Source organism: Thalassophryne amazonica, chromosome 1 (genome assembly GCF_902500255.1).
Source record: "Thalassophryne amazonica chromosome 1, fThaAma1.1, whole genome shotgun sequence".
Taxonomy (NCBI): domain Eukaryota; kingdom Metazoa; phylum Chordata; class Actinopteri; order Batrachoidiformes; family Batrachoididae; genus Thalassophryne; species Thalassophryne amazonica.
The window spans coordinates 161,600,138-161,612,539 of record NC_047103.1 but is presented as its reverse complement, the minus strand read 5'-3'; the positions used below and the strand labels follow the sequence as shown (position 1 = coordinate 161,612,539).

Genomic DNA, 12,402 nt, shown 5'->3' with positions numbered 1-12,402 from the left:
CGCTTTAAGGACTTCCCACGGTGCGAGACGTCGCTCAGCGCTCTCAGCCGCCGTCGTCAGCCTGTTCAAGCTGAAAACCTCCACATTTCAGGCTCTATTGATCCAGGACGTCGTGAGAGAACAGAGAAGTTTCAGAAGAAGTCGGTTTCAGCATTTTATCCGGATATTCCACTGTTAAAGGAGATTTTTTTAATGAAAGACGTGCGGACGGATCCACGCGTCGGGACGCAGCCGACGCGGTGCGGCAGCACAGGAAAAACACCTCCGTGTTGATAACCATTTGTTAAAATCCAGGCGGCTTTTGATGGCTTTCAGTGGAGTGAGTATATGAGAAATTGTTTAACAGGCAGGACATGTTCCAACTTGTCCTTAAGGCTTTCAACAGAGGTGTTTTTCCTGTGGCGGAGCGTCGCAGCGGCTGCGTCCCGACGCGTGGACCCGTCCGCACGTCTTTCATTAAAAAAATCTCCTTTAACAGTGTAATATCCGGATAAAATGCTGAAACCGACTTCTTCTGAAACTTCTCTGTTCTCTTACGACGTCCTGGATCAATAGAACCTGAAATGTGGAGGTTTTCAGCTTGAACAGGCTGACGACGGCGGCTGAGAGCGCTGAGCGACGTCTCGCACCATGGGAAGTCCTTAAAGTGACAGAATCACCTCAAAATCTCTCATCAGCCGTTAAAATTTTCACTGAAAACCAGCTTAATTTTTCGAACCGTGTCCACTTCGATGTGTCTCACAGGTTTAGAAAAAATTTTGATCAAACAACGCGCCAGTCTCTCAGCAACTTCTCAGACAAAGGAATTCCGACAAGGGGCTGGACGACTCCTCCCACAAGGAGTGCTCACAGGCGAATGACGTCACCGACAGGCGTGGAAAAAACTCACGCATGCGCACGAGGGTTCAAGCATGTCTGACGTAAAAACATATGCATGAAATCCATATAGTTTTTGAAAAAAATGAAAAGGACCCTTACTTTATTGACAGCCCTCGTATAGTACTATACTATAGAGTAGGCAAACAGCAGTACATCACAATCTGTGGGGTATCTGAATACTCGGTATGCATTTAGCAGGAGTCAAACAGTACCTGGATGATCTGCTAACTCCATAGTGTTCAAACAATCTATACTACGGTATCCTGTGATGCAGCTGGAACCTGGTCACCGAAGAACATCAACAGTAAAATTCAAAGAAAACGGTGGACATGCAAGAAAGTAGCTGCATCCAAGAGGCCATGACATTGTTTTAAAACAGTATACATCGGGAATCATTAAATACATGTCTGTCGTTGCAAAATAGGAACTTTTGTAGGCATACATGGGTAAGATCATCTGTAAACATCTGAGTGAAAGGACAGGTAAGATGGCAGCAGTGTAGTACATCTGAACTGTATCACTACTTGCTCAATTACTTCTGTTATGTATGACAGTAAAAGATCTCAGAACCAACATTAGTACATACTAAGTAATTGGATGCAGGGAGTGGTAGGAAAACTGGCGATCTTGCTAACCCTGACATTTCGTAGTCTGAAAAAGTTTATAATTAGTGTAGCAGTACAACAGTGTAGTTTCAGTTACCTCGTCTATATCCATGATGACAGTCAGTGCTGTGTGTCATGCTACAGTGTGTCATGCTGTGTTCAAGACACTTGGAAGGTCAGCGATTCCTACCTTGAGCTCAGGGGAAAATGGGCTCAGTTGGGCTGGAATTTTGGCTCAGACACTCATGAAGGAAATGGAGCAACTGGAGGATTCAGATCTGACATCACAGCCATGGCAGCCGCGTTTGTGACTGGTTAGACAACAGTGTTACTAATGTTTAAAATCTTTAAAATGGAATTTTACTGCTGTATGCAATATATTCACATTCTATGTACAATTACTTAAACTACAACCCCAATTCGAATGAAGTTGGGGCGTTGTGTGAAATGTAAATAAAAACAGAATACGATTTCCAAATCCTCTTCAACCTATATTCAATTGAATACACCACAAAGACATAGATATTTAATGATCAAACTGGAAAAAAAAAAAAAAGCTGGGACAGTGGTATGTTTACCACTGTGTTACATCACCTTTCCTTCTAACAACACTCAATAAGCATTTGGGAACTGAGGACACCAATTATGAGTGTCATGATTGAGTATAAAAGGAGCATCCACAAAAGTTTCAGCCATTCACAGGCAAAGAAGGGGCGAGGATCACACTTTGTGAACAGCTGCATGAAAACATAGTCCAACAGTTTAAGAACAATGTTTCTCAACATTCAATTGCAAGGAATTTAGGGATTCCATCATCTACAGTCCATAATATAATCAGAAGAAACATAGAATCTGGAGAACCTTCCACATGTAAGCAACAAGGCTGAAAACCAACACTGAATGCCTGTGACCTTCGATCCCTAAAACCATTGTCCGTTAACACAGTTTGTCGCTACATCTACAAGTGCAAGTTAAAACTCTACCATGCAAAGCGAAAGCCATACATCAACATTCAGAAACGCCACCAGCTTCTCTGGGCCCGAGCTCATTTGAAATGGACAGACGCAAAGTGGAAAAATGTGCTGTGGTCTGATGAGTCCACATTTCAAATTGTTTTTGGAAATCATGGATGTTGTGTCCTCAGGACAAAAGAGGAAAAAGGCCATCCAAATTGTTACCAGCACAAAGTTCAAAAGCCAGCATCTGTGATGGTACGGGGGTGTGTTAGTTTCCATGGCATGAGCAACTTGCACATTTGTGATGGCACCATCAATGCTGAAAGGTACATTCAGGTAGTAAGAGTGCGGGTACTAGACTGGCCTGCCTGCAGTCCAGACCTGTCGCCCATTGAACATATGTGGCGCATTATGAAGCGCAAAATATGACAACAGAAACCCTGGACTGTTGAACAACTGAAGTCCTACATCAAGCAAGAATGGGAAAGAATTCCACCTACAAAGCTTCAACAATTAGTGTCCTCAGTTTCTAGACGCTTACTGAGTGTTGTTAGAAGGAAAGGTGATGTAACACAGTGGTAAACATACCACTGTCCCAGCTTTTTTTGAAACGTGTTGCAGGCATCCATTTCAAAAATGAGGAAATATTTGCACAAAAACAAAGTTTATCAGTTTGAACATTAAATATCTTGTCTTTGTGGTGTATTCAGTTGAATATAGGTTGAAGAGGATTTCCAAAGCATTGTATTGTTTTATTTACATTTCACAGGCTAAATAGTTGTCTCCAGGATAATATCATGAACGTACTTTTTCCAGAAGTGGGGATTTTTTTAATATTGCTCTTTCCGAGCTTCTGAGGGTTCTGAACGCAGCATACAGTATGTCTATTTCACGAGCACACGTGGAGGTCAAGTTTCAGTTATTGGACTGGTTGCAATGCAAAATCTCAACACTAGATGGGGACAAAAAAACTTTATAATGTATTTTTAAAGTGTTCAATAGAACCATAATGCAATGGCAGACGACACATATTGACCCGCAGTGGTCCACCGGTTCAAAATCTGACTTACCGATAAACTCATGTACAACAGAGTATAATCTCAGTGTCTAATAGTCACTGTTGGGGTTGGTAGAGTGCCACCATTTCAGAAATCAGTGTTTTGGGGAAAGTTGTTCCACAGCATGTTACCAGAAAACTACTGTATATCCCCAGTTTGACTTCAGATTAGCCTGAATGATGTTAATGATGCACAAATCATTTGTCTGTGTTCAGACGTCCAAAGTCCTGCCCAACATGAAGGGTCTGCCCGATGGCACGCTGTTTCTGGCTCATGGAACTGCTGACGGTATGCACAGTCGCACAAACACGTTCAATGGGTTCTATGTATAAGAAGTGATTTTTCAGAGCAAACTGTACTCTGTGTGATGATAAAAGTGGACATCAACCTTTCCAGATGCTGACTATGTCCTTTTGTAATGAGCCTCTTTACTGAGAGTATTAAAACTTTACCTTGATGGGAGCCACAGCTTTTATCCAGCAGTGGACTTGACCTCTAACACTTATTTGCATTTGTTGTTTTTCTCTTCAGCAAGTGTTCACTTTCAGCACTCAGCAGAGCTCATCAAGCACTTGATAAAGGTCGGAGCCAACTACACTATGCAGGTAGGTAAATGGCCTAAAAGACTTGTTTTTTAGGCATAATTTCAAGCACAAGATGTCTGCTCTCCTCCCAAAGCGTCCACGTCATAACACTCTTGACATTTCATCACCGTGTGGATGTGGAAGGTATCGCTATCTCATACTTCTTGTCCTCTCAAGAGGCATGGGGACGTTTGGCTGTTCCCCATATGGAAAAAACAGTACGGTTTATACAGTAGTGTTCAGAATAATAGTAGTGCTATGTGACTAAAAAGATTAATCCAGGTTTTGAATATATTTCTTATTGTTACATGGGAAACAAGGTACCAGTAGATTCAGTAGATTCTCACAAATCCAACAAGACCAAGCATTCATGATATGCACACTCTTAAGGTTATGAAATTGGGCTATTAGTAAAATAAAGTAGAAAAGCGGGTGTTCACATTCGCATTCAGTCAGTGAGTTTGTCAATTTTGTGGAACAAACAGGTGTGAATCAGGTGTCCCCTATTTAAGGATGAAGCCAGCACCTGTTGAACATGCTTTTCTCTTTGAAAGCCTGAGGAAAATGGGATGTTCAAGACATTGTTCAGAAGAACAGCGTAGTTTGATTAAAAAGTTGACTGGAGAGGGGAAAACTTATACGCAAAAATTATAGGCTGTTCATCTATAATGATCTCCAATGCTTTAAAATGGACAAAAAAAAACAGAGACGCTTGGAAGAAAATGGAAAACAACCATCAAAATGGATAGAAGAATAACCAGAATGGCAATGGCTCAGCCCTTGATCAGCTCCAGGATGATCAAAGACAGTCTGGAGTTACCTGTACGTGCTGTGACAGTTAGAAGACGCCTGTGTGAAGCTAATTTATTTGCAAGAATCCCCCTCAAGGTCCCTCTGTTAAATAAAAGACATGTGCAGAAGAGGTTACAATTTGCCAAAGAACATATCAACTGGCCTAAAGAGAAATGGAGGAATATTTTGTAGACCGATGAGAGTAAAATTGTTCTTTTTGGGTCCAGGGGCCTCTGACAGTTTGTGAGATGACCCCCAAACTCTGAATTCAAGCCATAGTTCACAGTGAAGACAGTGAAGCATGGTGGTGCAAGCATCATGATATGGGCATGTTTCTGCTACTATGGTGTTGGGCCTATATATCGCATACCAGGTATCATGGATCAGTTTGGATATGTCAAAATACTTGAAGAGGTCATGTTGCCTTATGCTGAAGAGGACATGTCCTTGAAATGGGTGTTTCAACAAGACAATGACCCCAAGCACACTAGTAAACAAGCACAATCTTGGTTCCAAACCAACAAAATGAATGCCTTGCAGATGTGAAGAAATCATGAAAAACTGTGGTTATACAACTAAATGCTAGTTTAGTGATTCACAGGATTGCTAAAAAAGCAGTTTGAACATAATAGTTTTGAGTTTGTAGCGTCAACAGCAGATGCTACTATTATTGTGAACACCCCCTTTTCTACTTTTTTTTTTTTACTAATAGCCCAATTTCATAGCCTTAAGAGTGTGCATATGATGAATGCTTGGTCTTGTTGGATTTGTGAGAATCTACTGAATCTACTGGTACCTTGTTTCCCATGTAACAATAAGAAATATACTCAAAACCTGGGTTAATCTTTTTAGTCACATACCACTACTATTATTCTGAACACTACTGTATATGGAAAGCATCATGTCTTTCTTATATAAATTAAGCAGTGTTGTCCTTATAAGACTACGATATATTATGTAAAATATCCAAATGATTATGGCCCCTTTCATACCAGAAAGATATTTTTGAAATTTAAACTATATATTAAACTCATCACAATACTTTGGTCAAAATATCATGATAGAAATCACAAAAAAGTATCACACTTTGTGATACATTCAGTATATTGTAGCACCTCTAGTTAGAGCCTAAATCCTCTGATAGTGCTACTGTGGCAGAGCATCTACGGGTTCCCTTATCTGCTTTAAAGTTGGCTGTACTAGCCTCCCCCTATATATTTGCCTCATTTGTACCCATTGCACTTACATGAGGTCTGTTAGAAAAGTATCGGACCTTTTTATTTTTTGCAAAAACCTGATGGATTTGAATCACGTGTGCTTGCATGAGCCAACCTTGAACCTTCATGCGCATGCGTGAACTTTTTCACGCCTGTCGAGTGGATCATTTGCTGGCAAGCAGCCTTTGTGTGACGACATGTGTTGTGCACTCGGTGGATTTTCATTTCAAGGAAAAAGACGGAATGACTGGAGCAGCACCGCATCAAATTTTGCCAGAAACTGGGCGACAGCCAGGTGGAAACCATTTGGATGATTCAGACGGCTTTCAGAGACTTTTCAGTCGTGTGACTGTCCAAGAAATTGTGGAAGAGGTGGGCATGTCACAGCATGTCCTGTGACAGCATGTTGATGAAGGCTGTCGCCCAGTTTCTAGCAAAATTTGATGTGGCGCTGTTCCAGTCATTCCGTCTTTTTCCTTGAAACGAAAATCCGCCGAGCACACTGCACAATCCTCACAGAAAGGCTGCTTACCAGGAAATGACGCAATCGACAGGCGTGAAAAAGTTCACGCATGCGCACGAAGGTTCAAGGTTGGCTGATGCAAGCACACGTGATTCAAATCCATCAGGTATTTGCAAAGAATAAAAAGGTCCGATACTTTTCTAACAGACCTCGTATTGTCCTCATTGAATTCCTATATTTTCCCCTACATTTTGATCGAGCCATGCTAGGCGCCCTGTATTCAGAACCTTGTAAACCTTAACCTTGTAAAGCTGCGTTTTCTTAAACAAACATTTTTAAGTAATATAACTATTTCTCAGAGCTCTTTGAATTGAAAATCGATTCTGAATCGAATTGTCACCCCAAGAATCGGAATCGAATCGTGAGTTGTTGTACGATTCACATCCCTAATGCTGGAGCTGCTGCATGGTTTCTAATACTTGTTAACTTGTGGGTATATTGTGTTTCGCTTTTTTGGGACAGATATACCCTGACGAGGGCCATTTTCTCTCGAGACGCAGCCAGATCCAGCTGACTCACTCCTTCATTGGTTATTTTAGAGGATGCCTGCTTGACTCATCATCATTACTCGACCGGCAATGGGACGAGGACTGAGGAGCGCATTTATTTCAGGACTACATTGAACAACAGTCTGTGTGCCGCTTTGTTTGGCCCTGGTTTGAGTGATTTTTGAGTGTTTGTTTTTTATACCTACAGCATAATATTTGACGGCGCTGCTTCTTCAACATATTAGAAGAGGTTTTATTGCTTACAGGGCCATAGAATAAAGTTATTATGTCACTTTTATTGTCATTATTGTGATGCAGTTTCCACTCACAGGCAGCTTTGATAACAGGAGTGGCGGTGGGTAGGAACCAAAGAAGTGATGAAATAAAATGAAACGTATTAATAAGATCTGATTTGTTTCACCCAATGGGAGCCTCAAACAACTACTAAGGGCTGCTAAATGTCATCACTTTGCTGTAATCAAATAGGGGCAGTAAATGTGCATATCCAAACATTACAGAGTGAAATTTCAACAATTTATGTCCATAAATTAACAGTGTACCTTCTTCTAAAATAGACTGTGATGTGTATCATAGTAAGGGTAGAGGTACAAACCATAGACTGTACATATACACTCAACAAAGCCTGCGTGATGTCACCCGTAGGGTTCTATAAAGACATGAAACAGCTGATATGAAGCTCATGTCTGAGTGTCACCATGTTGGCAGCAGTGGCAGCGCTGATTCTGGATGAACTCATTAATGCATAAAGGGGCGGAGCATAGGCGGCTCATTGTGCGACGAAAGAAGCCAGAACACACCCATCTCTTTGAGACCGACCCAGCTAAACTAACAGGCTAACCTCAGTTCAGGCGTACATTATATCAAATTTTAGGAAACTGGGCAGTAGTTCTAATGGTTTCATTTGGTGTGGGCATTAAAAATTATGATCCACTTATTTTCTTAGAAATTGTGCAGTAAAGGCACATAATGGCTCAGACTACCAATAGCTGCTAAAAATGTTGACAGCATTAGGATACAACATTAAATACAAGTGTTTCATTTGGCGCAAATATTGCAGCAAGGACATCGTCGATGATCTGTTAGGCTGTTTTGCCACACAAGCCATATTATTCCAGGTGTTTGCAATAAAATACTCCAAATGAAACAGACAGCCTCCCCAACAGCTAGCAGGTTCGTCGAGCAGACTCTGAATTACTGATGCACAGTGAGAGTCAGTACTCAGCTCTGCTGCTTGGCCCAAGCAGAGGGTCACCCCTTTGAGTCTGGTCTGCTTGAGGTTTCTTCCTCAGAGGGAGTTTTTCCTTACCACTGTTGCTCTGGGGGTTAGTAAGGTTAGACCTTACTTGTGTGAAGCGCCTTGAGGCAACTCTGTTGTGATTTGGCGCTATATAAATGAAAATAAATTGAAAACTGCTGTCATTCAAACTGACCACACCCGCATTATACATAACCTTGCAGTATAAGACGTCTTAAATTAAGACGTTAGAAGAAACTAACCTCCATACAGTTGTCATGGAGGAAGAAACTATCTATAGAGACCAAAACCGTTTTTTGAACTAGGCTGTAAACATGTTTATTTCTGCTCTGAAGTTGGATATTTTAACATGGAGTTGAATGGGAACCCGCTGGCTTTTGGAGCCAGCTTCAAGTGGCCACTGAAGGAACTGCAATGTTTTCTTCTTCATGTATGGCTTCATCTGATACCACTGAAGCTTACTGCTTGGTACAAACATCATACCAAATATGAAGGAAATCCATTGAGCACGTACTGAGACATAGCTCCAGACAGACAGTGCTGGACAAATATAAGTTTAGGTTGAAATTCTGCTTGAATATTTCATCAGGTGTGAATGCAGTTACACTGCTGAAGAGATTGTAACATTTTCTGTACTTTTTCATTTATTGATAATGTACCCGTATTTCCATATCAATTTACTAAATTTGGATTTGCTAATATTTAAAACAATTTAAACTCTGCTCTTTTGGACAAATGAACTCAAGTGAAATTTTATCTTTGCAGCTATTTTGGAGCCCTGAGTTACTGAAGTACCTTATTTTTTACTAAATCATTCCCTTATTTTAGCAAAATGTGTCTCTTAATCTAATCTTATTTTTGTCTAATGTTGAACTTGTGCTTTCATGTTATTTTATGGAGAAAATAAAATACTGGCCATATACTAGCAACACCAAAAGGCTGTGGCAAAGCTTTACGGTTCTAAGCCTCTGAATTCAAATGTACTTGAAACTTCACAGCAGCACAAGCAAAGGTGTTTAATACAGCTTTGCAATTTCTTTTTGTGAAGTTGAACTAAATCATCAAATTGATCAAATACATCTTATGCACACATGCTTGATTTAAACTTAGCAACAACAAACATGTTTGTGCAAATCCTCCAAAATTGTTGTGATAAATTGTTATGACTAAAGGGGCAGTATAACTGTAGGATGAGGACCAAGTGTGAAGAAGAAGAAGAAAAAAAAAATGCATAAACAATGACAAAACAATACCAACACCAAGTGTGACATATGCTCCCACTCATATGTTACATTGTGTGTCTGGTTTTATAGTAGAAGTGATAATGAAGCTTGGAAGTTATTTCTTCAGTGAAAATTTGGTGCTTTAAAGATCATATACGGTCTGTTTTAATACTGAAAGACTGTCCCATTAAAATTGGCATGTGGTGTATAGACCCCCTTTTTCAAAAGGATTCTTGCTGTAACTTCTGCCAATATACAACCAAGAAATGGTTTCAATCAGACTTTAGTTATTGTGTGGAAAGAGAAATCAAGCTGGTGTATGTGGTGGCCATATTGGATAATGGATGACAGCCATTTTTTGAAATGAACTGTCCTCTATCCTCCCCTGATACATGATAAAGTATTCTTTAGTTAATGCACAGGAACAAAAATCAACATGACATCTACAACCCCTGGCAATAATTATGGAATCACCAGCCTCGGAGGATGTTCATTCAGATGATTAATTTTGTAGAAAAAAAGCAGATCACAGACATGACACAAAACTAAAGTCATTTCAAATGGCAACTTTTTGGCTTTAAGAAACACTATAAGAAATCAGGAAAAAAAAAATTGTGGCAGTCAGTAACAGTTACTTTTTTAGACCAAGCAGAGGGAAAAAAATATGGACTCACTCAATTCTGAGGAAAAAATTATGGAATCATGAAAAACAAAAGAACGATCCAACACATCACTAGTATTTTGTTGCACCACCTCTGGCTTTTATAACAGCTTGCAGTCTCTGAGGCATGGACTTAATGAGTGACAAACAGTACTCTTCATCAATCTGGCTCCAACTTTCTCTGATTGCTGTTGCCAGATCAGCTTTGCAGGTTGGAGCCTTGTCATGGACCATTTTCTTCAACTTCCACCAAAGATTTTTAATTGGATTAAGATCTGGACTATTTGCAAGCCGTGACATTGACCCTAAGTGTCTTTTTGCAAGGAATGTTTTAACAGTTTTTGCTCTATGGCAAGATGCATTATCATCTTGAAAAATGATTTCATCATCCCCAAACATCCTTTCAATTGATGGGATAAGAAAAGTGTTCAAAATATCAACATAAACTTGTGCATTTATTCATGATGTAATGACAGCCATCTCCCCAGTGCCTTTACCTGACATGCAGCCCCATATCATCAATGACTGTGGAAATTTACATGTTCTCTTCAGGCAGTCATCTTTCTAAATCTCACTGGAACGGCACCAAACAAAAGTTCCAGCATCATCACCTTGTCCAATGCAGATTCGAGATTCATCACTGAATATGACTTTCATCCAGTCATCCACAGTCCACGATTGCTTTTCCTTAGCCCATTGTAACCTTGTTTTTTTCTGTTTAGGTGTTAATGATGGCTTTCGTTTAGCTTTTCTGTATGTAAATCCCATTTCCTTTAGGCGGTTTCTTACAGTTCGGTCACAGACGTTGACTCCAGTTTCCTCCCATTCGTTCCTCATTTGTTTTGTTGTGCATTTTCGATTTTTGAGACATATTGCTTTAAGTTTTCTGTCTTGACGCTTTGATGTCTTCCTTGGTCTACCAGTATGTTTGCCTTTAACAACTTTCCCATGTTGTTTGTATTTGGTCCAGAGTTTAGACACAGCTGACTGTGAACAACCAACGTCTTTTGCAACATTGCGTGATGATTTACCCTCTTTTAAGAGTTTGATAATCCTCTCCTTTGTTTCATTTGACATGTCTCATGTTGGAGCCATGATTCATGTCAGTCCACTTGGTGCAACAGCTCTCCAAGGTGTGATCACTCCTTTTTAGATGCAGACTAACGAGCAGATCTGATTTGATGCAGGTGTTAGTTTTGGGGATGAAAATTTACAGGGTGATTCCATAATTTTTTCCTCAGAATTGAGTGAGTCCATATTTTTTTTCCCTCTGCTTGGTCTAAAAAAGTAACCGTTACTGACTGCCACAATTTTTTTTTTCCTGATTTCTTATAGTGTTTCTTAAAGCCAGAAAGTTGCCATTTGAAATGACTTTAGTTTTGTGTCATGTCTGTGATCTGCTTTTTTTCTACAAAATTAAACAACTGAATGAACATCATCCGAGGCCGGTGATTCCATAATTTTTGCCAGGGGTTGTATAAGCAACAGGTTGGTTGTCATTGGTGGGTGTCAGCCTGTACTCATGATTCTTGAAATGGAGCAATATCTCCACCTAGTGAACATTTACCATTAATGCTGGTACAATGGAATTTTGCTCCAGTATTGAATAACCAAAAGCCTTTTTTGAAGGAGCCTTCTTCTGGCCTCCATCAGTACACCACCAAGAAATATTTTCAATCAGAGTTGCTCTTAGTTCTTGTGCAGAAATGAAATGTTTAAAGACGAATACCGGGACATACAGACAAGGTGAAACCCCACCCCCACCACCCCCCACCACACACACACACGCACGCACACACACACACACACACACACACACACACACACACACACACACACACACACACACACACACACAATTTCATTGAGCGGAAGTACAACAAAATTAGTAATAATGACAATGTGTTTGTGTTATTTTTTTTTTTTTAAACAGTGCTCTTGGGTTTGTCAAATTTTAGGCTCCATTTTTTTCCCCAAAGATTCAAATAGAATGTGCAAAATAAATAAATAAATAAATAATAAAATACAGTCCCAGATGATTCAGCACTAATCTGCCCCCTGATGGACAAACTTTTATGTCTTCAGCTTCATGCCAATATGCAGACAAATGTGATAAATTACCATCTAAATGTGTCTTTTG

General features: G+C 40.0%; 1 protein-coding gene across 3 annotated transcripts in view; it reads left to right on the top strand.

The window, feature by feature from the left end:
* LOC117517143 (inactive dipeptidyl peptidase 10-like) overlaps positions 1-7,393 on the top strand; it is a 243,568-nt gene extending 236,175 nt beyond the window's left edge. For all 3 annotated transcript variants that reach the window (XM_034178076.1, XM_034178064.1, XM_034178071.1), the window contains 3 exons: positions 3,714-3,786; positions 4,030-4,103; positions 7,077-7,393. In XM_034178076.1, coding sequence (XP_034033967.1) covers positions 3,714-3,786; positions 4,030-4,103; positions 7,077-7,208 — 279 coding nt within the window. In that variant the 3' untranslated portion in view covers positions 7,209-7,393. The remainder of the gene's footprint in view (positions 1-3,713; positions 3,787-4,029; positions 4,104-7,076) is intronic.
* Positions 7,394-12,402: the final 5,009 nt, after the last annotated feature.